Source organism: Cygnus olor, chromosome 11 (assembly GCF_009769625.2).
Source record: "Cygnus olor isolate bCygOlo1 chromosome 11, bCygOlo1.pri.v2, whole genome shotgun sequence".
NCBI lineage: Eukaryota > Metazoa > Chordata > Aves > Anseriformes > Anatidae > Cygnus > Cygnus olor.
This window is the reverse complement of record NC_049179.1, coordinates 9,237,155-9,262,017: the sequence shown is the minus strand read 5'-3', so window position 1 is coordinate 9,262,017 and position 24,863 is coordinate 9,237,155. Positions and strand designations below refer to the sequence as shown.

At 59.1% G+C, this 24,863-nt stretch overlaps 4 protein-coding genes across 8 annotated transcripts in view; 3 read left to right on the top strand and 1 right to left on the bottom strand.

Annotated features, from left to right (window-relative positions):
• The window catches only part of ARID3B (AT-rich interaction domain 3B), a 30,475-nt gene extending 23,480 nt beyond the window's left edge, over nucleotides 1–6,995 (bottom strand). The window contains exons 1-2 of one of the 2 annotated variants that reach the window (XM_040570577.1): nucleotides 6,956–6,995; nucleotides 4,286–4,950 (exon numbers count right to left, since the gene is read on the bottom strand). In XM_040570577.1, coding sequence (XP_040426511.1) covers nucleotides 4,286–4,861 — 576 coding nt within the window. In that variant the 5' untranslated portion in view covers nucleotides 4,862–4,950; nucleotides 6,956–6,995. Of the gene's footprint in view, nucleotides 1–4,285; nucleotides 4,951–6,955 lie in introns of those variants that run through there. The other variant, XM_040570578.1, reaches the window with a different exon arrangement.
• Nucleotides 5,902–9,818, top strand: LOC121076347 (actin, cytoplasmic type 5). 3 transcript variants are annotated; one of them, XM_040570601.1, is made up of 2 exons: nucleotides 5,902–6,050; nucleotides 8,258–9,818. In XM_040570601.1, the coding sequence occupies exon 2, from the start codon at nucleotides 8,269–8,271 to the stop codon at nucleotides 9,397–9,399; it is 1,131 nt and encodes a 376-aa protein (XP_040426535.1). In that variant the 5' UTR covers nucleotides 5,902–6,050; nucleotides 8,258–8,268; the 3' UTR covers nucleotides 9,400–9,818. The 3 variants fall into 3 exon arrangements, with proteins under 3 accessions (XP_040426535.1, XP_040426537.1, XP_040426536.1); XM_040570603.1 differs by lacking the exon at nucleotides 5,902–6,050 and adding an exon at nucleotides 7,260–7,356; XM_040570602.1 differs by lacking the exon at nucleotides 5,902–6,050 and adding an exon at nucleotides 7,292–7,316.
• Nucleotides 9,819–10,418: 600 nt separating this feature from the next.
• Nucleotides 10,419–15,436, top strand: UBL7 (ubiquitin like 7). Its single transcript, XM_040570600.1, has 10 exons — nucleotides 10,419–10,794; nucleotides 11,277–11,396; nucleotides 11,793–11,875; nucleotides 11,993–12,077; nucleotides 12,519–12,576; nucleotides 13,100–13,233; nucleotides 13,623–13,672; nucleotides 14,072–14,239; nucleotides 14,370–14,492; nucleotides 14,863–15,436. The coding sequence occupies exons 1-10, from the start codon at nucleotides 10,611–10,613 to the stop codon at nucleotides 14,998–15,000; spliced, it is 1,143 nt and encodes a 380-aa protein (XP_040426534.1). The 5' UTR covers nucleotides 10,419–10,610; the 3' UTR covers nucleotides 15,001–15,436.
• Nucleotides 15,437–17,153: 1,717 nt separating this feature from the next.
• The window catches only part of SEMA7A (semaphorin 7A (John Milton Hagen blood group)), a 32,639-nt gene continuing 24,929 nt past the window's right edge, over nucleotides 17,154–24,863 (top strand). The window contains exons 1-3 of one of the 2 annotated variants that reach the window (XM_040570566.1): nucleotides 17,154–18,489; nucleotides 19,542–19,588; nucleotides 20,700–22,342. In XM_040570566.1, the coding sequence (XP_040426500.1) occupies nucleotides 22,327–22,342 (16 nt within the window). In that variant the 5' untranslated portion in view covers nucleotides 17,154–18,489; nucleotides 19,542–19,588; nucleotides 20,700–22,326. Of the gene's footprint in view, nucleotides 18,490–19,261; nucleotides 19,589–20,699; nucleotides 22,343–24,863 lie in introns of those variants that run through there. The other variant, XM_040570567.1, reaches the window with a different exon arrangement.

The window sequence follows — 24,863 nt, the reverse complement described above, 5'->3', positions numbered from 1 at the left end:
TGAGAAAACAGAAGCAGAAGAATGCAACACGTTCGAGCTCTTGCCACCTGCCACCTCCGCTGTCAGCTAAATATCTACAAATTGGCACCGAGGAAGACAAGCTGCGACTGTTCCTGAAGATAAATTTAGTGCCTGAATGAATCCTAAAGTGAGCCGCATCTTCCCCAGGATACAAACGAGCTCCTTACCCCGTGGCTCTGCCGCCAGACACAGCCCAGCTGCTGCTACGTAGCGTAGCCCTGATGAATCCTGTGCACTCGTCCCACGAGATGAGGGTTTGGGGGAATGCCCTGGTTCCAGCCGTGTGTAGGCTGCAGCCTTGTCCCGGGCGGGCAGCAGCAGGGCGGGTACGGGATGCCCTCACCCGCCGATTTAGGCAACTCTGTACCTCTGCGAGCCTCTCCCCCTTGGGTGGCATCAGCAGCAGCTAACCGCGGGACTTCCAGCCAGGGAGAAGGCAGGCGGGCACGCGGGACTTCCTTTTCAAGGCTGGCTCCAGACAGACGCGTTCCCTGTTGGTTCGTGCCCGCAGGTCCGCTTTCCTTCTGAGCACGCTCACAGACCTCGCGTTCTGCACTGCAGCACTGAAAGCCGGGGACATCTTCAGTCACTGGGAGCGCGCGCGCAACCACGCACACCGAGGGCTGGAAACCTGGCCCTTGTGGTCATTCTCACGAATGGTTTCTTGGTTCTCCTCTCCCACGTGTTCTTTGGTTATTTTGGTGTCCTTTTCTAAACCGAGCTCCAGCCACTGATGTAGCACTTTGAGCTACGTACCCGCACAAACCCCAGTTCAGTTGCTAAAGCAGAAGCAGGCTCTCCCAGCGACGAAGACTTTGCCAAAACAAACCCAAACCACAAATTTCAGGAGAAGCAGCCGTCGGCAACTTCAAAACCACAACCTGCTCCTGCAGAACAAAGCCGTCGACAAACGAGAAACCAGATATTGGCCGTCACCTGTTAATGGGGAACCCTCCTTCCCCTGCGACATTAAAAATGGTGACCCACGGGAATTAAAATCGAATCGGCCCTTGAATTGGGCCCTGGATCTCCAAAATAACCAGGAGACAAGAAACGAGCTGCCTGAGATGCTTTGTTCCTGGGACCTTCACCCCCTGCGGATTAATGAGTATCTCCTGAGCAATACCTGGACGCGCACAACACTCGAGGCACATACTTCAGGTTACGGAATCTCAGCCACTCGTTCCTAGAGCCTAGAGCAAAAGCCAAGTAATTATTTTAAGCTGACTTCTCTTAATAAACACCGTGACCTTTGTAAAAGTTTAGGTCAGGATTTTCAGGAGCGACTGGTGATTTCAGAGGCTCTAACGTGAGACAACCCTAAAAAAAAACCAGACCAGGAGCTACGCTGAAATCAGATGCGTGCTTTGCCGAGAGTTACCTTGCTGCGTTTAGGAGGGCGTGAAATATCAGCTGGTGCCTGGAAACCTTGCCTTTGTTTTTACATTCCACGAGGGAATGCACGAACTAACTGCCTGCTGTAAGAGCAGCCTTGCAAAAGGGCTCGTGCTGCACCAGCCCCGGGTGGAAAAAAGGAGCTTGGGCAGGCAGCAAAGAGACAGGAGCCGTGGTCCTGCCCCTCGTGCGCCGCTCTCCCCGGTAACCAAAACCGCTGCCAAGCAATGCGAGGGACCGCTGGACGAGAACCCACGGCTGCTAGGAGCAGCGTTTTCACCCGGGGAATTAAAAGCTGCTTTTTCTTCGGGGAGAGGCAGGCGTCCCCAGCGCCCCTCCGACAAGGGACGTGGGAGCGGCGACGGATTTGTGCAGGATTTGTGGGACGAGCTGAGCACACCCCCTGCTCTGCTGTCGGGCCCGCGGCTCCCCGACGAGCAAGTCCACTCCCTTGTCGTTTTGTGCCGACGGGATTCCCACCGGCCCTGGGTCAGAAGCTGAGCCAGCCCTTTTGTCCGCCGGCTTGTCGTACAGTTCTTTACTCGGCTGGCCGGCAGCGGACGGAGCCGGGCCTCACCTCGCCGGGAGCCTCCCTCCACCTTTCTGCCACCTCCACGCCGCGTGCCTCCCGGGCAGCCTCAGCGTTCAAGACGTGCTGTTCTGCAAGGACGTCGCTTTTGGGGCGACGAGTCACGCTCGAAGGAAGGAACAGAAGTGACTTTCTGCCCTCCGCAAGCAGCAGCCATTACGCATACCACAAATACTCCCAGGCCAGACCTAGCTGGGAACAGCATAAGCTAACAGGTTACTAGCCTCCGGCCTCAACCGAGGCTTAAAGAAACAAGGGGAGGAATCGCTTGGAACACCAGCCGCAGAACGCAGGCCCTTCTGCATCTCATCCAGATCTTCCTGCCGAAAATCAACCGTTTCAGACGAAGACAAAAGGAAAAGCCCGGCACCTTTGAGGTGCACACCTCAAATGAAGCACCTGAAGCGGGGCAGCGTGCTGCAGTTCAGAGCACACGATTACGGGGGCAGTTCGCAGCCGCAGGCACGTTTTTGTCCCGCTCTGCAGTCCCGGGAGCAAACCGCCCCCCTACCTGCGTACTCCCACCTCCTCGCAGCTCCCCGGCTCCGGTCCCGCAGTTAAATTTTTACTCCCTGGTATGCGGGCTCCGCTGGCGAATGCAAACAAGTTGATCTGCAATATTTACCCTACTCAAGGTGAATATACTTCACCTGCATCGCGAATACGGTGAGCCTCGACGGGGCCTTTGGAGCGCGCCGCAGCACCCGAACAGCCCCGCTCACCTGCGGGACCGGGACGGGACGCCTTTTGGGGGCACGCCAGGCGCCCCTCCGGCCCAGCACTCCGCCTTCAGGGCCAGGAACAGATCGACTCGGGGGCAGCACGAGGGCCTGCCCGCTTCCTGCCATCCTCTCCCACCCCTCGAGCTGCCGCGGCGGGGCTGGTACTCCTCCATAACCCATCACCCTGACGTCCACGAATTTCACCGACTCCTTTCTTTACCTGCTGTGCTGAAACGGATCCATTTGGCGCGGCAAAGCTTAAGTTTTGCTTCCCAGAGCTCTGTGCACCTCGGCTTCCCCACCACACTGGCCTGGAACCAGGGTAGTTTAGGCGTCGCCCGGCACCCAAACGCTCGATTGCTGCGGAAATGCCGCGGAACCGGGCCAAAGCAGCCGCGACAGCGCCGGTTCACGGTACATCAGGCGGAAAACGCCTGGACAGCGCTGCTTTGCCACTCCGTGCCTGCTACGACCAGCTGCGGCACGCTTGGAGCTGCCTTCCCGAGCCAATTCGTTGCGATTCACAGGCCTCTCACAAGATAGGCAAGAACTGCCACGAAGCACAGTGCCATCCTTGGTGGCACCCGCCACGCTAGGAGTGCCGACAGCCGAAGCCTCAGCCTATTTTTAAGGCTGAGCCCCTAAAACCAGAGTCCTGCGCAGCATTCTCCAGCCCGAAAGAGGAAGTTTTTGTCAGCCATTACAATCCAGCAAATTCTGAGGCAGTTTCTGTAGCAGTTGTGCCCCGACTGACACAGCCACCCCTCACTTCCCTGCAGCAGCACACATCAGCTCCGTGTCGGGGGCAGCTCTCCTGAAGAAGCCAGCACAGAGAAACCCCAGGGCAGGAGCCCGCAGCGGGCTCTGAGCGGGCTGGGAGAAGTAATAAGGCTTGTGGAGGTTGAACGGTTCCCCCTCAAACCACTGCCCATGAAAGTTTAAAGCAAATAATCTCGTGTGTGCGACCAGCAGCAAACTTTTCACCGTTTATCAGCCGCCGCCGAGCAGCTCGGGCCTTTTTACTCCATCGTGTTTGCAAGAGGGGAGGAGGGAAAGAAAACAGCTCTGGTTTTGTCTGTACAAGGTTTCCGAGCTCAGACAAAAAACGATCTGAAAACCTAACCCCGCTCGCACTCAGGCTAACACCTGTAGGACAGTTAAAGCCAACTCTTTATTTTATTCTTTTAATTCAAGCCACGCAGCCCTTCGGCCCCATTTCTGAACAGGTACAGATGCTGGAAACGTCCCCGAAAGGCCGTGCAGGCCAGCTCCGCACCAACACAGCCCACAGGCGCTGAAATACCTGCTTACAGCAAAGAGAATCACCGGTCCCCTGACATTTAGTGATGAAACCTGCACCCGCAAAGCGAGCTGAGCTCCAGGTCTCTTTCTGAGAGACAAACCTGGAGGAGCGCTGCGGGGAAGCGCAGCTCTGCTCGTGCCCAGCTCTCGCCCTCTTTCCAAAGCACCCCAGACAGCGGTGCTCGCAGCCGCGCTGCAGAACCCGGGCTGCCTGACCCGGCCCTGGGAGGGAGAAGGGACTGAGGGCAGCACTCACCTGCTTGAGCTGCTCGTCCAACCTCCAGCCCTGGCGCGCGGCCGGGGAGCCGCAGTAGGGCTGCTTAGTAGTGTCTTTACCCTGTTCTTCTCTGCCCTGCTGGCCCCGCTGGTGCCCCGCGGCCGGAGGAGGGTTGGAGGTAGAGGCCACTCTTTGGTTGTGCTGGGCAGCTTTGGGAGCGTGGAAGTATTTCAGAGCGGAGCAGGACTCCTTTCCAGTCATATCGGCGCCATCCGCGAGATCTCCGCCTTCCAACCCGCCTTCCTCCTCCTCCTCCTCGTCTTCCTCCTCTTCCTCGTCGTCCTCCTCCTCTTCCGGCTCCGAATTCATGCTGCTCTCATCGAAAGCCCGCGCGGCCCCGGCCGGGCCTCTGCCCAGGGGACCCGCGGCGGAGCCGCCCGAAGCCCGGCCCGCGGTGGCTGCCAGCACGGCCTGCTGCACCGCCAGCTGCTGCGTGTAGAGCAGCTGGGCTTCCCGCAGCTGCCTCTGCTGCCGCTCCCTGGAATCCATCTGCAGAGGGCTTCGCTGCTTCTGCTGCTGCTTCTGCAGCTGCTCGACCACAGCCTCCAGCCTCATCCCGCACGGAGCATGGCTGGGAAAAGAGGGGGGCGGCTGGGGCTGCAGCGGGCAGGGTTCGAGGCCCGGCCTTGGGAGACGGGCGGAATCTGAAAGAGAGGCAAACATTTGGCCGTATGAATATAAAATGCTTTCATCTTTTCCCCAGGAAGAGGATAAATAGAGCGCAAAGCCAATACTCTTTCCTGTGCAGGAGACCGTGAAACAATCAGCTTCGTGTTGAACAGCCTCGGGCTCAAACTCGCCTTCAGTTTTCAGCCCGTTCAATTGTATTTGCAAGCCGAACACAGTTGCTGTAACCTCGGCTTCGTGTGCCCCACGGACGGCAGCTGAAATGCCTTTGTCCGCTGGCCCGGGCGCTCGTTTTCGCCCGGAATCCTCCCGTGCCTGCTCAGCAATCGCTCCTGAAACACTGGGTTTAGCGTTTGGGGCTCGCTCCTTCCGAAAACACTGCCTTAAAAGGAGACGGCCGGGCCCTGATCCTCCCCATATTTCTATGAAGAAACGTGCAAGGCTTTATCGCGGGCCGCTCCTCTCTCGGGCCTTTAACGCCCTCGTTGTTTCACTCCTTTCTTTACGCTTCGAACGCCAAACACTATTTTTAGCCGCTGCTTTTTCCCCGACGCGAGGAAAGGCAGCCCGACACGCGCAGCAGGGCACGGGGCAGCTCCTGCCCCTCGATTTTCCTGGGGAAAACGCCCTGGGAACGTTACCACGTCCCCGTTCTGAGCCAGCACCAGGCTCCTCTGGGGCAAAAACCCCCAGAAAAGACGCGGAGCCGCGATCGCTGCGCCTCTGCTCGCCAACCTGCCTGCCCCGGACTCGGCGTCCTGCTGGCGGAGAGGGCCCCGCCGAGCTTTCCAACGCAAGGAGCCGCCAAGACAGGTCTCCCCCGCCGCCCTTCGGGGCGCAGCGGTAACAAAACGCTGCCTCTCAGGGGAAACAAAGGGCGGGCGAACCTCCGGCAAGCCGAGGCACCTCCCGGCCGCCTCCCACCCCGCTGTTTACCAGCGGGGCCGTGTGTCGGGCCCAGCGGAGCCCGGCGGCCCCGCAGCGGGCTGAGCTCCCAGGGCCCCGTTTGGGAACCGCCGCAGCCCGTCCTAAAGCAAACAGCCCGGGGGAGGCCGGCTTCCAGGGGCCCTCGAGGGAATCCGAGAGCTCTCGGAGGCTCGCGTGCGCTGGGATAAAGGTGGGAACGGGAACCATAAAGGTGGGAATGGGAAAATAAAGGTGGGAACGGGAAAATAAAGGTGGGAACGGGAACCATAAAGGTGGGAACGGGAACCATAAAGGTGGGAACGAGAAAATAAAGGTGGGAACGGGAACCATAAAGGAGGGAATGGGAAAATAAGTGGCCCGACGCCGGGGGCAGCTCCCGGCGAGCTCCGCGCGGGGCCATGCGGGGTTTTGGGGAAACCCCGGCACGACGCTCGAGGGCCCCCCGAGGAGCCGAGCTCTGGGCGCCGAGCAGCAGCGGGAGAGGCGTCGTGGTCGGGGGCGCCGGCCTCGCGACATGTCGCGACAGCGGGAGGGAGGGAGGGCGGGCGGGCGGGCGACGGCAAGGGGGCCGGCGGGGCAGCGAGCCCGCTGCGGGCTTCAACGCCCGCTCCAGGGCCTGGCACGATCCCGGCGACCGCCCCGGTGACCGCCCCGGTTCCTCACGGCCCATTCTGGGCGGATTTTAAGCGCTTTAACCCAACCGGCCCTAGCGAAGCGTTCCTGCGGTGAACAAAGCTGGGCCTTCGAGCAACCCCAACACCCGGCCGGGCGGCGCCGGGCTCCCGGGGGCAGGGACCGGCTGCCCCGGCCGAGCTCCGAGACCACGGGGGGGGGGCTTCGGCCACAACCGACGCGCGGGGGGGCTCAAACCCTCCCCCGGGGCTGCCTCAACCCCCCGGGGGCTGCCCCGACCCTCCCGGAGCCGCGGCCCCCCCGGCTCCGGGCCTCCTCCCAGCCCCCGCTCGCCCCCTGCCCCGGTCCCCAGCCCCTCCCCGCCCGGTTCCCGGTGCCTCCCCCCCCGGTGCTGCCTCCCCCCGGCCCCCAGCCTCCCCCCGCCGTTTCCCCGGGCTCCCCGCGCGGCCACGCCGCCGTTACCTGCGCCTCGCCCCGGCCGTGCCGGCTCCGAGCCCGCCGCGCGCCGCCGCCGCCGCCGCCGCCGCCGCCGCCGCCGCCTGGGCCCCGCCCGCCGCCGCCCCCCGGCCCCGGGCCCGCCCCGCCTCAGCCCAACCGGAAACGGGCCGCGGGGAGGGGGCGGTGCCCGGCACCGGAAGCTCCCGCCTCGCTTCCGGGTGCGGCCCCGGCAACGGCGGCGCCCGGAAGGGGCGGGAGGGGTGGCGAGGGAAAGGCGGGGCGGCCAATGGAACGGCGGGGAAGGAGCGGCTTCCGGTTCCGGGGGTATAAAAGGTGGGGCGCGGGGCGGGGCTGGGCAGTCGCGGGCGAGGCGGCGGCGGCGCAGGCGGGGCGGTGGGCGCGGCGGTGCCGGCCTTTGTTCTGCGGTCCGAGGGCGCCCGTGGGATCCTGCGGGGCCGCGCCAGGGGGGTGCGGGGGGCTGGGAGAGGGGGGAGCGCCGGGGGAGAAAGGGAGGAGGGGGCGGGCGCGGCCCCGAGGGGTTTGGGGGGAAAGGGGGGGGGGGGGGGGGGGGGGGCGGCCCTGAGGGGCGTGCGGGGGGTGGGGAAGAGAAAGGAATCCCGGAGGGGTTTTGGGGGGAGGTGAGGGGGGCAGCCCTGAGGGGCTTTCCTTGGGGGAGGGTTTGTCCGCCAGGGGTTTTTGGAGGGTACGGGGAGAGGAGGACGTTCCTCGGGCCTTTGGGGAGGGGGAGGAGGGGCGTCCTGAGGGGGCTTTTTGGGGGGGGGGGGGAGGGGGGGATGGGGGGGTGCTTACTGAGGGGGTTCGGGGGGGGAGGGAGAGGAGGGGGGTTCCCTGAGGGGTTTTCTGGGGGGGTGTCCATCAGGGGATTTGGAGTGGGGACGGGGAGAGAAATTTTCCTTGATTTTTTTTTTTTGAGGGAAAAGGGGGGGGGGGGGGTCCCTGGGGCCCTTTTTTGGGAGGGGAAAGGAAAGGGGGAACATCCCATGGGGCTTTTGGGGGGGGAGGGGGGGAAGAAGAGGGTGTCCCTGGGGAGTTTTTTGGGGGGGGGGGGGGGGGGGCGGGGGGGTGTAGAGGTTGTGGGTGGCCTGACTCCTCAGGGTGTGCGTGCTGTGGGCGGTTAGGTCAGGGTTAGGTCACCCTGATGCCTTTTTGGCACCCCCAGGACACGTCTTTGAGTCTCCTCAATGCGCCCTGTCATCTCCTGGCCCTTTCTAGTGCCCTGACCCCCTCTGGTCCCTCAGCACACGAGCGCAGGGCCCCCACTGTCCCCCCACGAGGCGCTCTGTGACCCCCCCCCTTGTCCCCCAGGCCCGGTCAGCATGGCAGACGAGGAGATCGCTGCCCTCGTGGTGGACAACGGCTCGGGCATGTGCAAGGCGGGCTTTGCGGGGGACGACGCTCCCCGGGCTGTGTTCCCCTCCATTGTGGGGCGCCCCCGGCACCAGGGCGTGATGGTGGGCATGGGGCAGAAGGACAGCTACGTGGGGGACGAGGCGCAGAGCAAGAGGGGCATCCTCACCCTGAAGTACCCCATCGAGCACGGCATCGTCACCAACTGGGACGACATGGAGAAGATCTGGCACCACACCTTCTACAACGAGCTGCGCGTGGCCCCGGAGGAGCACCCCGTGCTGCTCACCGAGGCGCCCCTCAACCCCAAGGCCAACCGGGAGAAGATGACGCAGATCATGTTTGAGACCTTCAACACCCCGGCCATGTACGTGGCCATCCAGGCCGTGCTGTCGCTGTACGCCTCCGGCCGTACCACCGGCATCGTGATGGACTCCGGGGACGGCGTCACCCACACGGTGCCCATCTACGAGGGCTACGCGCTGCCCCACGCCATCCTGCGCCTCGACCTGGCCGGCCGCGACCTCACGGACTACCTGATGAAGATCCTGACGGAGCGTGGCTACAGCTTCACCACCACGGCCGAGAGGGAGATCGTGCGGGACATCAAGGAGAAGCTGTGCTACGTCGCCCTGGACTTCGAGCAGGAGATGGCCACGGCCGCCTCGTCCTCCTCGCTGGAGAAGAGCTACGAGCTGCCCGACGGGCAGGTGATCACCATCGGCAACGAGCGGTTCCGCTGCCCCGAGGCCATCTTCCAGCCCTCCTTCCTGGGCATGGAGTCCTGCGGCATCCACGAGACCACCTTCAACTCCATCATGAAGTGCGACGTGGACATCCGCAAGGACCTGTACGCCAACACCGTGCTGTCGGGCGGCACCACCATGTACCCCGGCATCGCCGACAGGATGCAGAAGGAGATCACGGCCCTGGCGCCCAGCACCATGAAGATCAAGATCATCGCCCCGCCGGAGCGCAAGTACTCCGTCTGGATCGGCGGCTCCATCCTGGCCTCCCTGTCCACCTTCCAGCAGATGTGGATCAGCAAGCAGGAGTACGACGAGTCCGGCCCCTCCATCGTCCACCGCAAGTGCTTCTAGAGGGGCTGCTGGCAGCCGCCCGGGGCGCCCCCAGCCCCTGCGGGAGGAGGCGTTGCGGGTCTTCGGGGGGCTCTCCCTTCGCTTCGGACCGCTGTTGTTTGACTGTTCCTGTCCTAATCCGGTGAGGTACCGAGTAGTAACGAGCAGTACGCGTTTTAACCGCCCTGCCACGGTTTGGCCAGTTTGTGACTAGAGGTTTTGTTTTGTTTCTAGCAGAGAAACAGCAGCAGCCCCTCAGGCTGAGGTTCTGGGGCTGGTGGCTCCTCCTCGTAGCTGCACTGAGGCTCCGAAGGCAGAGGGAGGGTTGTTCACGTTTCCTGTGTATCACTCACAGGATGACACTAAAGTAGGCTCGTCACCTTTAGGTTCGTCACAACTGACTTATTTGTAGGAAGACAAATAAACTTCTTAGTCTTAAAGCTACGCAGTGGTATTTCTTGCCTGCTTTAGGGTGGGTCTGGGTCTCCTCGCTTCAGGCGCCGTGTAAGGCCAGGCTCTGCGCTCAGACTGAACTCCGGGTGTCTGCCTTGGAGTCCGGACCTCCGAAAGCAGAACTTGGAGCGGCGCTGTGCAAACCGCGGCACCGTCTGCGGCACGAAGCGTTAAAGACCCCTTAGGAAGGAGAAGCTGACGGGGATGCGCTCGTGCGGCCTTTCGGGACTCTCACGGTGCCTTGGCCTCCTGTAGAGGGGCGGCCCTTCCGGTCAGGAGGGCGGCTGGCGCGGCTTGGGGGCTCAGAGGAGCAGCCCCTTGGCCTCCCGCCGAGCCCCCGGCCCCGCTGCCAGCCCCCGCTCCGCGCGGGCCCCCTCCCTCCGCCCCCCCCCCTCGCTCCGCGGGCGGCCGAGAGGAGCCCGACGGCCCCGCCCCGCCCCGCCGTCACGCCCCCAGCCGGCCTCCCGTTGGCTCTCCCTTCCGCCTCCCCTCCAGGCCGACCAATCAGCGCAGCCTCCCTCAGCGGACTACGCTTCCCGGGGCCCCCCGCGGCGGGGCGGTAGGGGCGTTTCCGCTTCCGGCGCGGTGTTGCCGGAAGAGAAGCGGCGGCGGTGTGTGAGGGGAGCTCCGGGGCCCGCAGCGCCCGGCCGCGCCCCCCCCCCCCCCCCCAGGCCCCCGGGGAGCTCCGGAGCGGATCCGGAGCGGTTCCGGCGCCGGTTGGCGGTCTCGCCCCGCTGTTGCCGTCCCCCCGTCCCCCCCCGCGGCGCCGGGCCCGCCCCATGGCGCTGCCCGAGTGGCACATCGCCGTGAAGCTGGCGGACCAGCCGCTGGCCCCCAAGTCCATCCTGCGCCTGCCCGAGACGGAGCTCGGCGAGTGCCCGCTGGGCGGCCGCAGCGTCTCCTGCCTCAAGCAGCTCATCACCGGCAGGCTGCAGGAGTCCGTCCCCGACCCCGAGCTCATCGGTAGGTGCCGGGGGCCGGCGCTGAGCTGCTGCCTCCGCCGTGCCCCGGCGATGGGCAGGCCCGGGGCCGGAGGAGCCGGGCCGCTGGGGTTTGGCGTGACCGGGCGGGCGGCGTGGTGCTCCGAGGGCTTTCCGGAGCCTCTGCTGCGCGGCGGCTGCCTGAGCGCCCCGTGGTGGTGCCGGTGCGTTCGGCCTTTGCGGGGCTCGCAGCGCTCCTGCGGGGTCGGCGCGCTCCTTAAGGAGCCTTTTGGCGGAGCTTGCCGGTACCGGTGCGTCCGCAGGGGAGAGCTCGGCTCTTCTGAAGGAGGCGGCGGAGACACACCTGCGAATATCAGCTCTGAGTTCCTCTCGTTTTTCGTGCCGTGCTGAAGCAGCTCAGCGGGCAGGGCGATGTCCCCACCCAGTTCTCGGTTCTTAAGGGCCCTGAGCCCTTTCCGAGCGTGTTGTAGGCGTTTGTCTTCCCGTGTTTTTCTCTCCCTCTAGATCTGATCTACTGCGGCCGTAAGCTGAGGGATGACCAGACGCTCGATTTTTACGGCATCCAGTCGGGCTCCACTGTTCACGTGCTGCGCAAGTCCTGGCCCGAGCCCGATCAGAAACCGGGTGAGGAGGAGGTGGTGTGTGAGGAACAGCTCGGCTCCTCTTGGGGATTTGCTTCTGGGAGGCTGGTGCAGGGTTTGGGGGCGGAACTGACCTGTTCGTGCGCTCCACCTCCCACAGCAGCAAATGGGGTAGAGTTAGGGGATGAATCATGTCACGGGCGAGCACCCCTTCCTTACGTGGCTGTGGCCAGATTTAGGGTGTTGCCAGAGAATGAGGAACGAAATGTCTCGTTACTCTAGGTCGAGGGAAAACAAGGCTCGCGTGTGCCTAACTGTAGAATAAATAGTGTTAGTTTAGGGCCGTTACCGTAATACGCTTCCTCCCGTGCATGTAGGAAGGTACATTTATATGTTTTTGTGTGCCTGGAAGCTGCGAGTGCTATCTTTCCTCTCTCAGAGCCCGTGGATAAGGTGGCAGCGGTTCGGGAGTTCCGGGTCCTTCACACTGCCCTGCACAGCAGCCCTGCCTACAGAGATGCAGTGAGTGAGGCTGCACAGTTTGTCTGGGTGCCTTCTGTCTGTCTTCCTCGCTGAAGAAAGGCCCTGAGTGGAGCCTTGCCGTGTGCCGCTGCTGATCCCTTCTGATTGCTCTGGCAGGTCTTCAAAATGCTGGGGAACAAGGAGTCGCTGGATCAGATCATCGTAGCTACTCCTGGCCTCAGCAGCGACCCAGTTGCTTTGGGTGAGTCCAGATGTCATCCAGAGGGTCTGAGGAGAGCCAGATAAAGATGGCTTCGGTATAAAACAAATGCTTTAAATTAAACGCTAAAATAAGCTCTTAAGGAGTGTTTAATCCCTGACGTATGGGATGGGGTCGCAACTTCTCACAGCCAGCTGGGTGAGCTGGGTGCCAGGGTCGATCCTGCCGTAACGTATCGCTGTCTGCTGGAGCACAGCCTGTGGGTCTGCTGGGGAAGCCCCGTCCCGGGGGTGTGGCTGTGATTCAGCCTCTCTCTAGGAAGGCACAGAAGGTTTCAGAGAACAATAACGGAGCGTGTCAGAGGGTGTCTTTTTGTGACTCGCTTCCTGAAAACAATTCGTTTGTTTTCTTCCCATGATTTGACCGTCTCCTGCGGATTTTGTATCCTGTCTCGTACTGGTCACGCTTCCTGGTCCCTCCCAGGAGTGCTGCAGGACAAGGATCTCTTCTCAGTGTTTGCAGACCCCAACATGCTGGACACGTAAGCTGGCGCAGCGACTGGGCCGTGCCTTTGTTGTTTAGGCTGCTTCCCTCGGGGTGGGAGAGGGCGGTTCTGCTCCTGCCTGCCGGCACAGGAGCACCAGGGCAGAGATTCAGGACAGGGCCCTTCACCCTCAGCAGCAGAAAAGAGGGAGCTGACGCTTCGATGTGCGCCTTCCTCCGCTGTTGATTTGAACTGCGGGGTATTTAGTGCGAGCTGGGTCGTGCTCACCTCCAGACCCTGAGTTCGAATCCAGGTCTGGTTGCTCCCGGCAGAGCCGCTCCCAGGAGAGCGGCTGTGTGCAGTGGGAGGGGCGCAGTGGGACCGAGAAGGCTTCTCCGGCTGTGGGGAGCGGGCCGGGGAGCGTTTTGCTGCTGGGCAGCCCAAGTCGGCATCTGAGGTGGCGTTGGCTCAGCCAGCGGGGATGGCTCTGCCGCTCCTGCTTTAATTTCTTTGCTAGTTTCAAGCTGCTGCTTTCTTAGCTTCCTCGTGTACGTGATTTATTTTCCCACCCTCCCTGCAGGCTGATCCCAGCTCACCCTGCCCTGGTGAACGCCATCGTGCTGGTGCTGCACTCGGTGGCGGGCAGCACCCCGCTCCCGGCCCCGGAGACGTCCTCCCGGGGCATGTCCTCTGGCTCCTACCGCGACATGCCGGGTGCGTTCAGCCTGCGGCCACGCGCCTCCGCGGGCTTCGTCTGCAGATAAATCCCTGCTGGGCTGACACACAGCCTTCCCCGGGCTGGAGGCAAAAGAAGTTTGGGCTCTCGAGCGAGGAGCGGCGCGCGTTGTGGTTTGATAGGTTGTGTGGACAGGGGCGCATCTCGTCCGGTGCGACCTCAGGGCCTCTCCTGGCCACACACGTGTAATCACTGTGGGTAGCAGAGTGCTGCGGGCTCTGTTTTGCACAAGTTAGGGGCTTACCCAGAGCCGTAGCTGGGGCTGAGCCTGGCTGTGTGGCCAAGGCCTCTGTGGGGTTCTCATGCGGTGCCCGGTTCCTGCCAGCACCTAGTTCTCTGCATCTGGTGGTTCTTCTTCCTGTTGCAGGTGGCTTTCTGTTTGAAGGTCTCTCTGATGACGAAGATGACTTTCACCAGGTAACTCGCAGGCCAGGTCAGGTGGGGCAGCTGTTTGGGGCTTGCTTTATGGATTTGACACGTAGCTCTTAAAGACTTTAAAGGTTTTCTCTCTTGTCTCAAGAACAGCATGAGTTCCTCTGCCTCACGGGGGCATTGTGAAGATCAATGTCTTTTGTTTTTAAGCTGATGGATGAAATATTAAAAGGCTTACAGCCAGCTTCAGCAGCTTTATAGTTGGGTTTGGAAAAAACCACGTCTGATTGCCACGTCTGTGCCACACGTCTGTGTGTTTCCTTTAAGAAGTTCCATGTTTGAATTTCGAATACGGTGGAGAAGAGATCCCTGGGAATAAGCACGCGAGCTAGGCCTTAGTGGGACACAGACACTGACGCCGGAGGCGCTTTTCTCTCCACACAGAGCACGAGATCGACGCCGTCCAGCAGCACTTCTGGTTCCCGCCCGGCTTCCCTCGGCTACTCCGGGGCTGCAGGGCCCCGGCCCATCACCCAGAGCGAGCTGGCGACCGCGCTGGCGCTGGCCAGCACCCCGGAGAGCAGCTCCCACACGCCTACCCCTGGCACCCAGGTACAGCAGCTGGGGGTGTCCTGCACCACAGAGCTGGCTCTCGTCTGAGAGCGAGCCCTGCTCAGGTCTGGGAGCCCTCTCGGTCTGGGGGAGCGCTCCCCTGACCCATGCACAACTCATCTCCTCCTAGGGTCACTCCTCTGGGACCTCCCCGATGTCATCCAGCGTCCAGTCGGGGACACCCATCACCAACGACCTCTTCAGCCAGGCCTTGCAGCACGCCCTGCAGGCCTCGGGGCAGCCCAGCCTGCAGGTCGGTGTCTCAGCCCCCTCTTCTGGGGACCCGTGAAAGCTCCGCATGGCGTTGGGTGCTGCGGGGTGGAGGTGGTTCTTCCAGCTGCGTTCTGTGGCAGGACAGCGAGCTCGAGGGGGAGAAGAGCTTGGAGGAGGCGCAGCAGATCGATGTTAAAGGGCTGGGTGGAACGGGAGGGATGGGCTGGGGGATTTGGGGTGTGCTCACCAAAATTTAGGACCTTCAAGACCTGTTTGCACGTTTAGCATTGCACTTGTGAGTCAGAGAGGTGGGAGAATCCAGCGTAGCAGAGGGGGCTGTGGTGAAGGCTGTCGTGTTACCGCGTGGGCTCTCGCACCTACGCTTAGCTTCTTTTGTTTCCTGTCCGTAGAGCCAGTGGCAACCCCAGCTGCAGCAGCTGCGAGACATGGGCATACACGACGATGAGCTAAGCCTCCGGGCCCTGCAGGCCACCGGAGGGGACATCCAGGCTGCCCTGGAGCTCATCTTTGCCGGCGGGGCTCCCTAGCTTTGGGCAGGAGAGGCTGGGCCGGTGTGCGGCCCCGTGACGCTCCTCGCTCTGGGACGCGGCCCCACAGCTCTGCTCTGCGCCGGGGCTCGGAGCTGTTGGGGCGGCGGCTCCCGTCCTCGCAGGTGGGCTGTGCGACCCTGGCTGAGAGCACCGAGGCCGGTTCCTCCAGCTCCGCTGGTAACCTCTCTCCAGTCTCCCCCTTCTCCCCGTTCTGCCCACCAGAGGTGAGACCTCAGAGCCCTGCTCAGCGCGCGGAGGCGGCTCTCGTGTGCTGGGGACACGTGGCACCTACGGTCCTGCGGTCTTAGTTCTGGCAACACATCCCCCTGCCTGCTGTTTGATTCCTGCCCGCCTGGCGCGCCTCGGTCTTGTCTTGTTCTGTCGTTGTGGTTCCCCTGTGCCTGACTGCATTAAAGGGACTGTATTCACCTGCCTCGTGTTTGGGTTGTGATCCACCCCGGGGTGTGTTCCACACCTGCCAGGCGCCGTGTGCTTGTTGCCTCGCGGGCGCTGGAGAGTGGATCTGCCTGTTGTAGGACGGCTGTGTCAGCAGGGGGCACTCCTCCCACAGAGCAGAATGCTACCTCTGGCCCTTCGTTATTAGGAGAACGTTGCGCTGGGCGTGAAGCTTACCTGCCAGCCTTCCTCCTGTGAGTTAGGCCTCTAAAAACTAATTGTGCTACAGATGCTCTGAGAGAAGGTGCCACAAAGGAGCATCGCGTCTCCTTTTCGGCACAAACCCAGCTGTTGTCAGCTCTCCGGTCATGGCTGGTACAGTCCTGCACGTTGGTGTGGTGCAGGAGTTCACGGCCACCGCCAGGTGACAGCAAGAACGTGACAAGCACGGAGGCAGAGGGTGGAGGCAGGTGCTGAAGAGTGCGCGGTGCTGCCTGGGAGAGACGCCTTGTTTCTGACACCCCGGGTTACTCTGCTGGGCTGCAGCCGGTGTTTTCCAAAGTGGCTTCTAATCCTTGGTGCCCTGTTCGAGGTGCCCAGGACCTGCACTGCAAAGGCAATCAAACGATCTTGCCCGTAATTAGCTAATGGGAACGGAGAAGCTGGAGCCAGAGGCAGACCTGGCTTGGCCCTGGCTGTACCATCAAGGTTAATAAGGCATGAAAATGGGAGCTGGTCTGCCCCAAATGCTGCCATGTGATGCTGGGGAGGCTGACAGCAGAAAACGATCCGTTACCTTCCGGCCACCTGTGCGCCCCTCTAATTTCCGAGCGCTGTTATTGGTTGCTGATAGTGTCGGCTATCACCCGGCAATGCTGGATCATTCTCTCCAGGACAGCTTATCGACTGAGATTTAATCCTGGCTAGGGGATTAAGCCTCCCAGGAGGGAGGGACTGGCTTTGTTTTTCAATATGCGGGAGATAAGATCTGATGGCTATCGTAAGGCCGGACCGGACGGCTTTCCTGACTCGATACACCCTTCCTGGACGCGGCTCTCACCACCTGCTTCGGGAACCCGCTCCAGATGACGGCCGTGACTCCACGTGTATGAGAACAGATTAATTGGTTCCCATCCCTGGTGCCTTCACGCTTTGCTTTGCTGGAATGGGTGGCATATGCCCAGCATCCTCCCTCCCTTTCCCGCCGTGAGATGAGCCCTGCTGTCAGCCCCGAATCCTCCCGAGGCTAGCCGGGGATTAGCTGTATCGCAGATGTCGCGGCGGTGCTGGAGCTGGGTGTCCTGAACCCCCCAGACCCGTGCAGGACTTGCTTTGGGACCAGGGCTGGCTTGTTTGCTAGGCTGTGCCCTGTTAGTTCCCAGCTCAGACTGGGAACAGCTCGGGGCTGTTGGTGTCCCCACGTTTTTCCTTTATCTTCCCTTGCTGTTATGATTTGATCTCTTTGACCGATGTTTTGTATAAAGTAGCTTTTTTCCATTATATGGGCTGTTCCTGCTTTCCCCTGTGTTCCCAGGTAGCTGAGAATCGCCTGGAGGTTTTGCATAAAGAGGATTTCTTTCTATTTCTTTTGCAAATCATGTTACTTGGCTTGGAGTACCACATCAGACGCGTTCTCTGCCTGAAACGGCTATATAGCAGAGAACTTGGCACTGATGTCGTTCGCAACCCGACTGATGCGTGTGCTTCGCTTCCCTCATCTCGCCTGTCCCTGCCTAGAATAGAAATGTTCAGCAGCCAGGCAAATTTAGAGAGGCAGGGAGGGGAAGAGAGGCTCTGCCTGGGCCCTGCAGGGCTGCCGATGGAGGGGGAGGAAGGGAAACTTTGATGCGGGAGGCTCTTGGAAGAGGCGAGCGGGAGCTGCGAGTGCCTCATCGCCGACTCCCCGGCAGCCAGGTGAGCGCTGCCTCCCCGCCTGCTCCGATTGCCGAGCGCCTCCCGCCTCCCAGCCCCGAGATGAAAGCGGTGCTGCGTGCAGGGGAAGCTCAGCCTCGGCCCGGGGGGAGGCTGCAGGAGGCAGCTGGTTTGGATGCAGCGTGAGGTCTGTCTGAGCCTGTCCCGGCTCCTCCAGCCGCTGGAGCCCTACGCGGGGTATGAGGTGGAACTGGAAGCACCGGGAGATGCTGATATCTTGCTGAGAAAGCAGCTTTAGCGAGGCACCAACTTGCTGGAGCTCAACAGATTGTGCCCTTTGCGAGCAAGTCGCAACGAGCTGCCTCCCACCTGCCTGCTCCCTGCGGTCCTCCCTTGGTGTCCCTGCTCCTGCCCCAGCTCTCATCACAGCCTCAGCGCTCGGCTTAGCGGTGCAGCTGGTCCCGTTGGGGCTCAGCTTGTCCGTGTCCTGCCTGCCGCCTCCTCTCCCCGCACCCCGGCCGTCAGCCAGCGCCTGTGGCCTGAGCGTCTCAGCGGCTGTGCCGCGGGAGCAGATGGAAGGTGTTTGCTGAAAGCATTTGGCTGACCCTCCGGGAGGGGTGGAGGTCGGGCCGCAGTTCCCCGACGTAAGTGCTTTCATTAGGGACTTTCTGCTTCTGACATCAAAGAGAAATTTTTGGTTCGGTTCCCTCTTCACCTCGCAGTGGAACTGACAAGGGAAGCGGCAGCAGCGGGTGTTTTCAGCAGTGATGGCAGCAGCTGGTCGTACTCCTGTGTTTCGGTAATCTTGTTGTTTGTTCCAGTGTCTGGCCATCAATGCTGGCGTGTCACGGACACCTGCAGGGGCTGGCAGGTTGGCTGGGACGTAGACTCTTCACCAGATGAGCCCTTCTCTTCTGCTTTGGCCACCTTGATGGCTTTTTGCCCGTCCGCCTTGTTTCTTTTTGCCAAAGACAGTCCTGGGCTGACCCTCTCCGTGAGGAACAAAGCGGTGTTGTGGGAGGGTGATTCTGCAGCAAGAAAGTAAAGCTGACGAAGCAGAATCTCCCAGGCTTCACATCCATGACGGCTTCTGCTGTACCGCAGCCTGTGACTGCCCACCTTCATCTTCCTGTGCTTTCACAATGACGCTGGAGCCTTCCCCTGTGTGAACTGAAAATAACCAGCAAGATCTCTACCAGGAGCAGACTGACATTTAAGGTATTAAATGTTTGCGCAGTCTCTTAGGTGCGAGCATGCTTGGGTGGTTTGTTGGATCAGATCTTAAACCTCCAAAATTCCGAGCTCCTCATTTCGAGCTCCTCAGCCTTGGTTTCTGGCTTCATGTGACTAGGTTGAGAAAGATTTCCCCTCACCCTCCCATATGCCTCTGTGATATTTTGGAATGAATGTTTCTTCTGTGCTCCCCCAGCCAAACAGGCTCTGAGTGTCCCCTGCTTGCAGGACTCGTACAGGGATATGCTGGTAAAGGAGCCCGATAACCAAACCCGTGCCTAGGGAAGGCAGCCAAGCACCTTAAAACAGCATCACCGCCTTGCCCAGCTTGGCCCACAAAAAAATGTGGGGTCAGATCTTGCCCAAACTGCTCCCAGAGCTCTCGTGTCCTTGGGAAACGCGGTGGTCTTAGGTTTGGGTTCACCGCTTGCCCCAGTCTCCTGACTTAGTGGTGCTGAGCCTTATTTAAATGCTGTGCTGGGAGGTGGAGGACTGACTGCCAGAATATCCCCGCTCGCCATGGGTGTCTGCTGAGCTGGGGAGCGCCGTCCTCTGCTCCCCATATCCGGATGCAGTGTGGGGTGCACACCTTGGCCCCCCTGCTACACTCTGACGCGTCAACTGAGACCATCGCTGAAGGTGACATTCTCCAGCGCTGCTTTGCCCAGGATGCAGCATCTCGTGCAGGCTTTGCTAGGGAGGGAATAATCTTGGGCAGCCAGGCAGGAAACATTCACGTCGTGAACGGCAGCAGGAAACTTCTGTCAAAGCCCTTGCCTATGGGCTTGCTTTATTTGCAAAGGGCTTGGTGGTTTCCTGGCTGGTTTCAGCTTTGTTCTTGTGGGGAATGCTGAAGAATCGGGAAATACAGAGTTGTTTTTGGTTTCTCTTCTTGTTAGCTTTGTGCTGCTTGGTGAGCTCAACAGTCTCACCGAGGAGGCCAAGGCAGAGGGAAGAGGGGCGGCAGGAATTGATGACTGCCACGAGCTATGGGACTTCCTTGGCAGTAACGAAATCTTGGTCTCGTTCTTCCTCAGGCAGGCTTTCCGGGAAAGAGATGATCGGAGTGCTGGTCAGGAGTCAGGTAAGAGTCAGGACGGGCGATATGGCCCAGCTGGCCCAGCAGCATGTGTCCTGTGAGTAGGTGGGACTCGGCCCCTTTCCTAGCACAAGACAACGTCCTTCTTTAGGAATGGTAGGAGGGGACCTCTGTGGCTGTAATCATCCAAGCATCTTTTTAGGGAACTGTACTTGGTGCAGCTGAAGTCCCCGTGATGCTTACTGGGAAACAGCACAGTAAAACATTTGAGTTTCAAAGGCCACTGGTTCTATTTTAGCTCGGTGTAAGCAGAAGTATACTGAAAACGTCACACCATGAAATGTATTTCCTAATATTTACTTCTGTAATTATAAATATCCTAATTTATAGATCGAAAGGTTCACAAATAGCCCTCTCATGTCATGTGTGCAGTTCTAGTTCTGCTTTGGGAGGTCGCTCGTAATTAGATTACGGTAAACAACAAGTGAAGTTCAAAGGGAAGAAGATAAACATTCCCTGAGCCATCCTTTGAGGCCAAGGTGCTGACCGAGCTACTGGCTTTGAAATTGAAGCTTCCTGGCTCGTCTGTTTGAACTGAACCTGGAAACTTAAAAAACAAACAAAAACCTTAGTAGTAGTGATAATAATATAAAAAAGAATCCCTGTTAGGGGGAGCCCAGGGACTGGGGGGAGTGTTTCTGTCCACACGGTCTGTGGCTGACTTCTGGGTGTTCCAGGCTGTCAGCAAGCAGAACGGTTGTCCTGAAGTAATTTTGAGACATCTTTATCCCTTTCACTGAAACAAACATCCTCCTGATTCAAAAGCATGATCCGCTCGGTTCTGCAGGGCGCATTAGCTCAGGCATTGAGTTTGAGGGAGAAGCTGGAGAGCGATGGAATTCCTCTCCAGGGGTGATAAAAGCATCAAATGGGTTGTGCAGGAGCAGAGCCAGAATTCCCTGACTTCCTGCAATGCCAATAACACAAGTTGCAAAAAAAAACCACCCACTTGAGTGTAGATTGAGCAAAGAAAGGCCCACCTCTAGTAGATTTTCCAGCATTCGCTGGTCCCAGGCTCAGAGGCTTTTAGAGCCAGAAATGGGGGTGTAAATAACTAACAGGCCCCGCTGAACTGTTCTTTTCTCTTTGAACGCAGAAGCTGGCAGCTCCCACGTCACCCTGCAGCAAGGAGTCCTGCAGTTTAGCCGCAGGTTGTGTGAAGATCTGACCCAAGAGGGCACTCAGCAAGTGGAAGGAGGAAATGAGGAGCAGCACAGGTAACTGCTTGCATGTCAGACTCAAGGGGTGGTGGTGCTGTGGCAGTGGTAAAGCTCTGAGGTTGGATTTTTGGGTGCCTGGAAACAGCCTGGAATTGTTTTGGGCACTGAAGTGGCAACAGGTGTTAAGGGGAGCTGGGCACTTGAGAAGAAAATTGCCACTAAATCTGTAAAGGAGATACTGTTGCTAATGACAGCAGAGCTCTGTAATCCCTCAACAACGCTCAGCGTGCTACCTTGACATCCTGCAGAGCAGACTTCAAACCGTTTGCTTCTGTGTTAATTGGGTTGTTTGCCTACAGCCCAGTTCCAGGGAAGAGGAGGAGGCTGGCCGTCCTGTCCCCGGAGGATTCCTTATTGGGGCGCAGCTCCCTCTGATTAAATGTTTCAAAAATGCTTCCCAAAGGATCTTCGTTATGCATAATTTGATCATCCCGTGGATCCTGCCAGCTGGTGTCGGGCTGGGCAATCAGATGTCTGTTTATTCTTCCTCCACCTCATTTTCTTACTCTTCTCTTCCTTCCTTCCCAAAGGCTGTGACTTGGTCACTTAGGGCTTCCTCCAGTTGCTTTCCCAAATGAGCTGTGTGGGAACATTGTGGAGTTGTAACAGCCAGGAAGCAGGTGATGGGCACGCATCCTACGCAAGGCAGGGCAGATGGGAAGCAGGAAGGCAGGGGAGCTCTTCCCTTTGACAACCTTCGACAGGTCACAGGGAAAACAAGTCAAAAAGGTCGAGCTCACAGTGAGATCCTGAGCTGTTCCCACTCTCCTGCTGGAAGAGATGGTGGATCTGGAGAGAGAAACCAGAGCATCTGTGGTGCTGAGCCTTTGTGCGACCAGACAGGCTCTGAGTTTAGAGCCAAAGACAGTGCTGAACTGCTGACTACCTTCTGCAGCGTTTGGCCCAGGGTCCTCGAGCAGAGGCCAAGATAGGAAGGAGGATCGGGGGAGGTAGAACATCTCAGACATCTCTCAGTTCCTGGCAAGACAGAAATAAGTGCTTAAAAGTACTTGAACACCAGGTCCACTTAATATCCTTAAATTAGTTTTCTTTCCTGAGCAGCCTCCACATCCTGTGTGTCTGGCCAGCTTGTAAGAGACTCTTTTGGTGTTTTTTCCCCAGCAGTAGTTTGAAGTGACTTCTTGGGGGCCAGGTGATTTGCATTGATTCCCCAGAGAAAAACAGACTAAAACCCCAACCCATATTATGGCAGGGGCTGGGAGAACAGATTGTGGAGCGGGAACCTTAACTTGTGGATAACTAAGAGGACTCTGGGGGTCTAATAGGGCTGATAAAGGGTTCTGCTAAGCTCGTGTATGGGGCGGTGGGTGCCAGACCCTTAGGACAGACCCTTTCAAAGCAGAAGTGGGAACTGGAATTGCTAAGGAGTCTGCTTGCCAAGTGCTGAAACACAGCCATTCCTGCAGGAGAGCACGACGCAATGCTGCCCTGAAATCCAGGCTCTTCCAGGAAGCAGAGGAGCACAGTGTCCAAAAAAAAGAAATGCCAGGAGTTCCAGGTAAGCCAAACGGTCTGGCCTGCAGGGCCCTCGCAGGCAGACAGAGCTGGCACGCTGTGCAACGTTAATACATCAATATGCAGCTCTCGTGGTGGAATTGCAGCAGATCAATCTCACCAAACCAACTTGTTTGTTCTTTTTGTTTTAATTCCCTTCCAAATGGGAAGGACCGTGCACTGCGTCAAAAGAGGCGATTCTCCCACTGTATTCGGCGTTGGTGCAGCCTCACCTTGAATATTGCGTGCAGTTCTGGGCTCCACGATAAAAAGGGTGGAAGCATCCTTTTTAAAAGGACCGTCTTTCCAAGGTGGTCCTTGGAAGCATCCAGAGGAGGGCAACAGAACTGGTAAAAGGGCTGGGGTGTTGTCAGCCTTGGGCAATGCCCTCACGAATCTGCTTTAACTTTTGGTTAGCCTGACATGTTCAGGCAGTTGGACCCGCTGCTCTCTGAAAGTCCCTTCCAGCTGAACTATTCGGAGTTCTATTAACTGTCTAAAACCACTTCTGAGGGGCATGCACAATCTTGGCAATCTGAGCAGGAGATGTGTATCTTGCTGTTTTGCTTGCTTTCCTGCTTCGTCAGCAGCTCACTGAGCTGCTCGTCAACAGCACTGCTTGTTAAAGCGATGGGCATCGCGTTGGGACACATCTGCCAGACAAATGGCTGCCTTTTAGTGACAAGGCTGAGGTGTGCTTTGGGGTCATGTAGAGCTGAGTTAACTTGTGCCCGTTCCTGAGGCAGGACCTCTGCATGCTGCTGGGTCAGTGAATAGTGTCGTGAAGCACTGGCCTGGGATGAGCCACTGGGATTTCTTCAGCAAGGGGACCCGTGCTGCAGAAGGGAAAGCACCGAAGAAGGGACAAGCCGGCTAGGTTTGTGGCGCTGTCTGAGGAGATAAGCATGAGACCGCTGCGCCGCAGGCTTCCCTTGGCAAGTCAAGGAGTAAATCTATTAGAGAAAAGCTGCCCAAGGGCACATGGCTCCTCCTCTGGCTGATTTTAAAGCCCCGAGGGTGGCACGTGGGTTCTTCTCACCCCTTTGGCGACCCTTCCTAGGGCAGCAGATTACTGGGCTGTCATTCAGCATCATGGCAGAACGGAGAGCTGGGGGTATACCACCTGGTTCAGTCCAGCTTCAAGAGATGGAGGTGAGCTTGCATCAAAACAGTGTGCTGGAGAGGCCGAGGTGAGGGCTGCAGCTTTGGAAGGCGGTGGTTGAGGTTGCCCCACTGGTGACCACTGCGGCTGTCTGCAAGGAACGTGAGTTGGAGAGTGGTTTGTATGTTTTGAAATCAGAATGTGGCAGCTTATTGATAAATGATCCACTTTACTGCTTTTCCATCTCGATTTATGCAAGAAGTGCAAGTCCTGTAGGTCAGTGCCAAAAGAAACAGTGGAATTTCACTTTTTTTCCTCTCAAATTCACTGCTTCTAAGTCTACTTGCTCCCAAAGGTGAAATACAAGGGGTAAAACGTAGCAGCTCTGGTCTTCCAAGGCTCTGTAATGGTCATTTACACTTGTGTCCCGGCCTCATGGGGCATCAGCCCATCCTGCAGCAGGGTCTCTGTGCCAACACGTGCAGATTAGCAGTCCCAATCTCTTCCAGGGAGGGAGCGTGGAAACACATGCGTAAGCAGTGACCGTCCCGGTTAATGTCCTCAGCCCTTTGTGCCACGTTCGGAAAGATGCTCCTCTGTTCTTTTCTGAAGCTGTCACAGCTGATGACAGCCAGAGATCGAGATACGCCTGTTAGCTTTCTGGAAGAGAAGGCACAGCAGAGAGAAGATCTCACCTGGTTTTCATGGGGATAAGCAGGTCTACGAGCTTGGCTGCTCCTCCATCCAGCCTCAAGCATGCAGCGTTGCTCCGTGCTGCTTCGTACCTCTCTGCAGGGCAGCTCTGCCCTGGGGTGACTTATTGGTGGGTTATCTTCTCAATGCATGGCACAGCGTGAGGCTGCTCCCTTCAGCCTCCAGATCTCATCTGTATGCTGTAACGTCCTGTGCAGCAACTGGGTGTTTGTGCGTGTGAGTCAGGCTCACCCCAGCTGATCACAATCGTGCTGCTGCACCGAGGGTGCTTGCAGGGAGGAGGAGGAGGGATCCTAAAGAGAGCTGTAGCTCCTGGGGGGAGCAATAAATCATTGGGGTGAACGCTCGGTTTTAATGAGGCCTGTTGATTTAAAGAGAGATGTAATCAGCGTTTTGGGTGGGATGCTTGTGTGTGCTTACGTGTTCCACCACGTTTTTCTTTCCTTTGCTGCGGGCTCCTTTGCTGGCGAGCTGACCCACAGAGATGGCTCGGCAGCTTTGTGTTTAACCATGTGTGATCTCCTGCAACCCAGGGGCTGAGGACAAGCACCCGACTGTGCTGACTGCTGGGGCTGTCTGCTGTGCGTTGGAACTGGCCTGGCCTACCCCAAGACCTTTTTCCTGGGGATTTGTCAGCCTTCCCCTATCTCCAGGCGTGAAGCCCTGATAGTTAAGATCCAGCACAGTGATCCCACGTAACAGGAGCGTG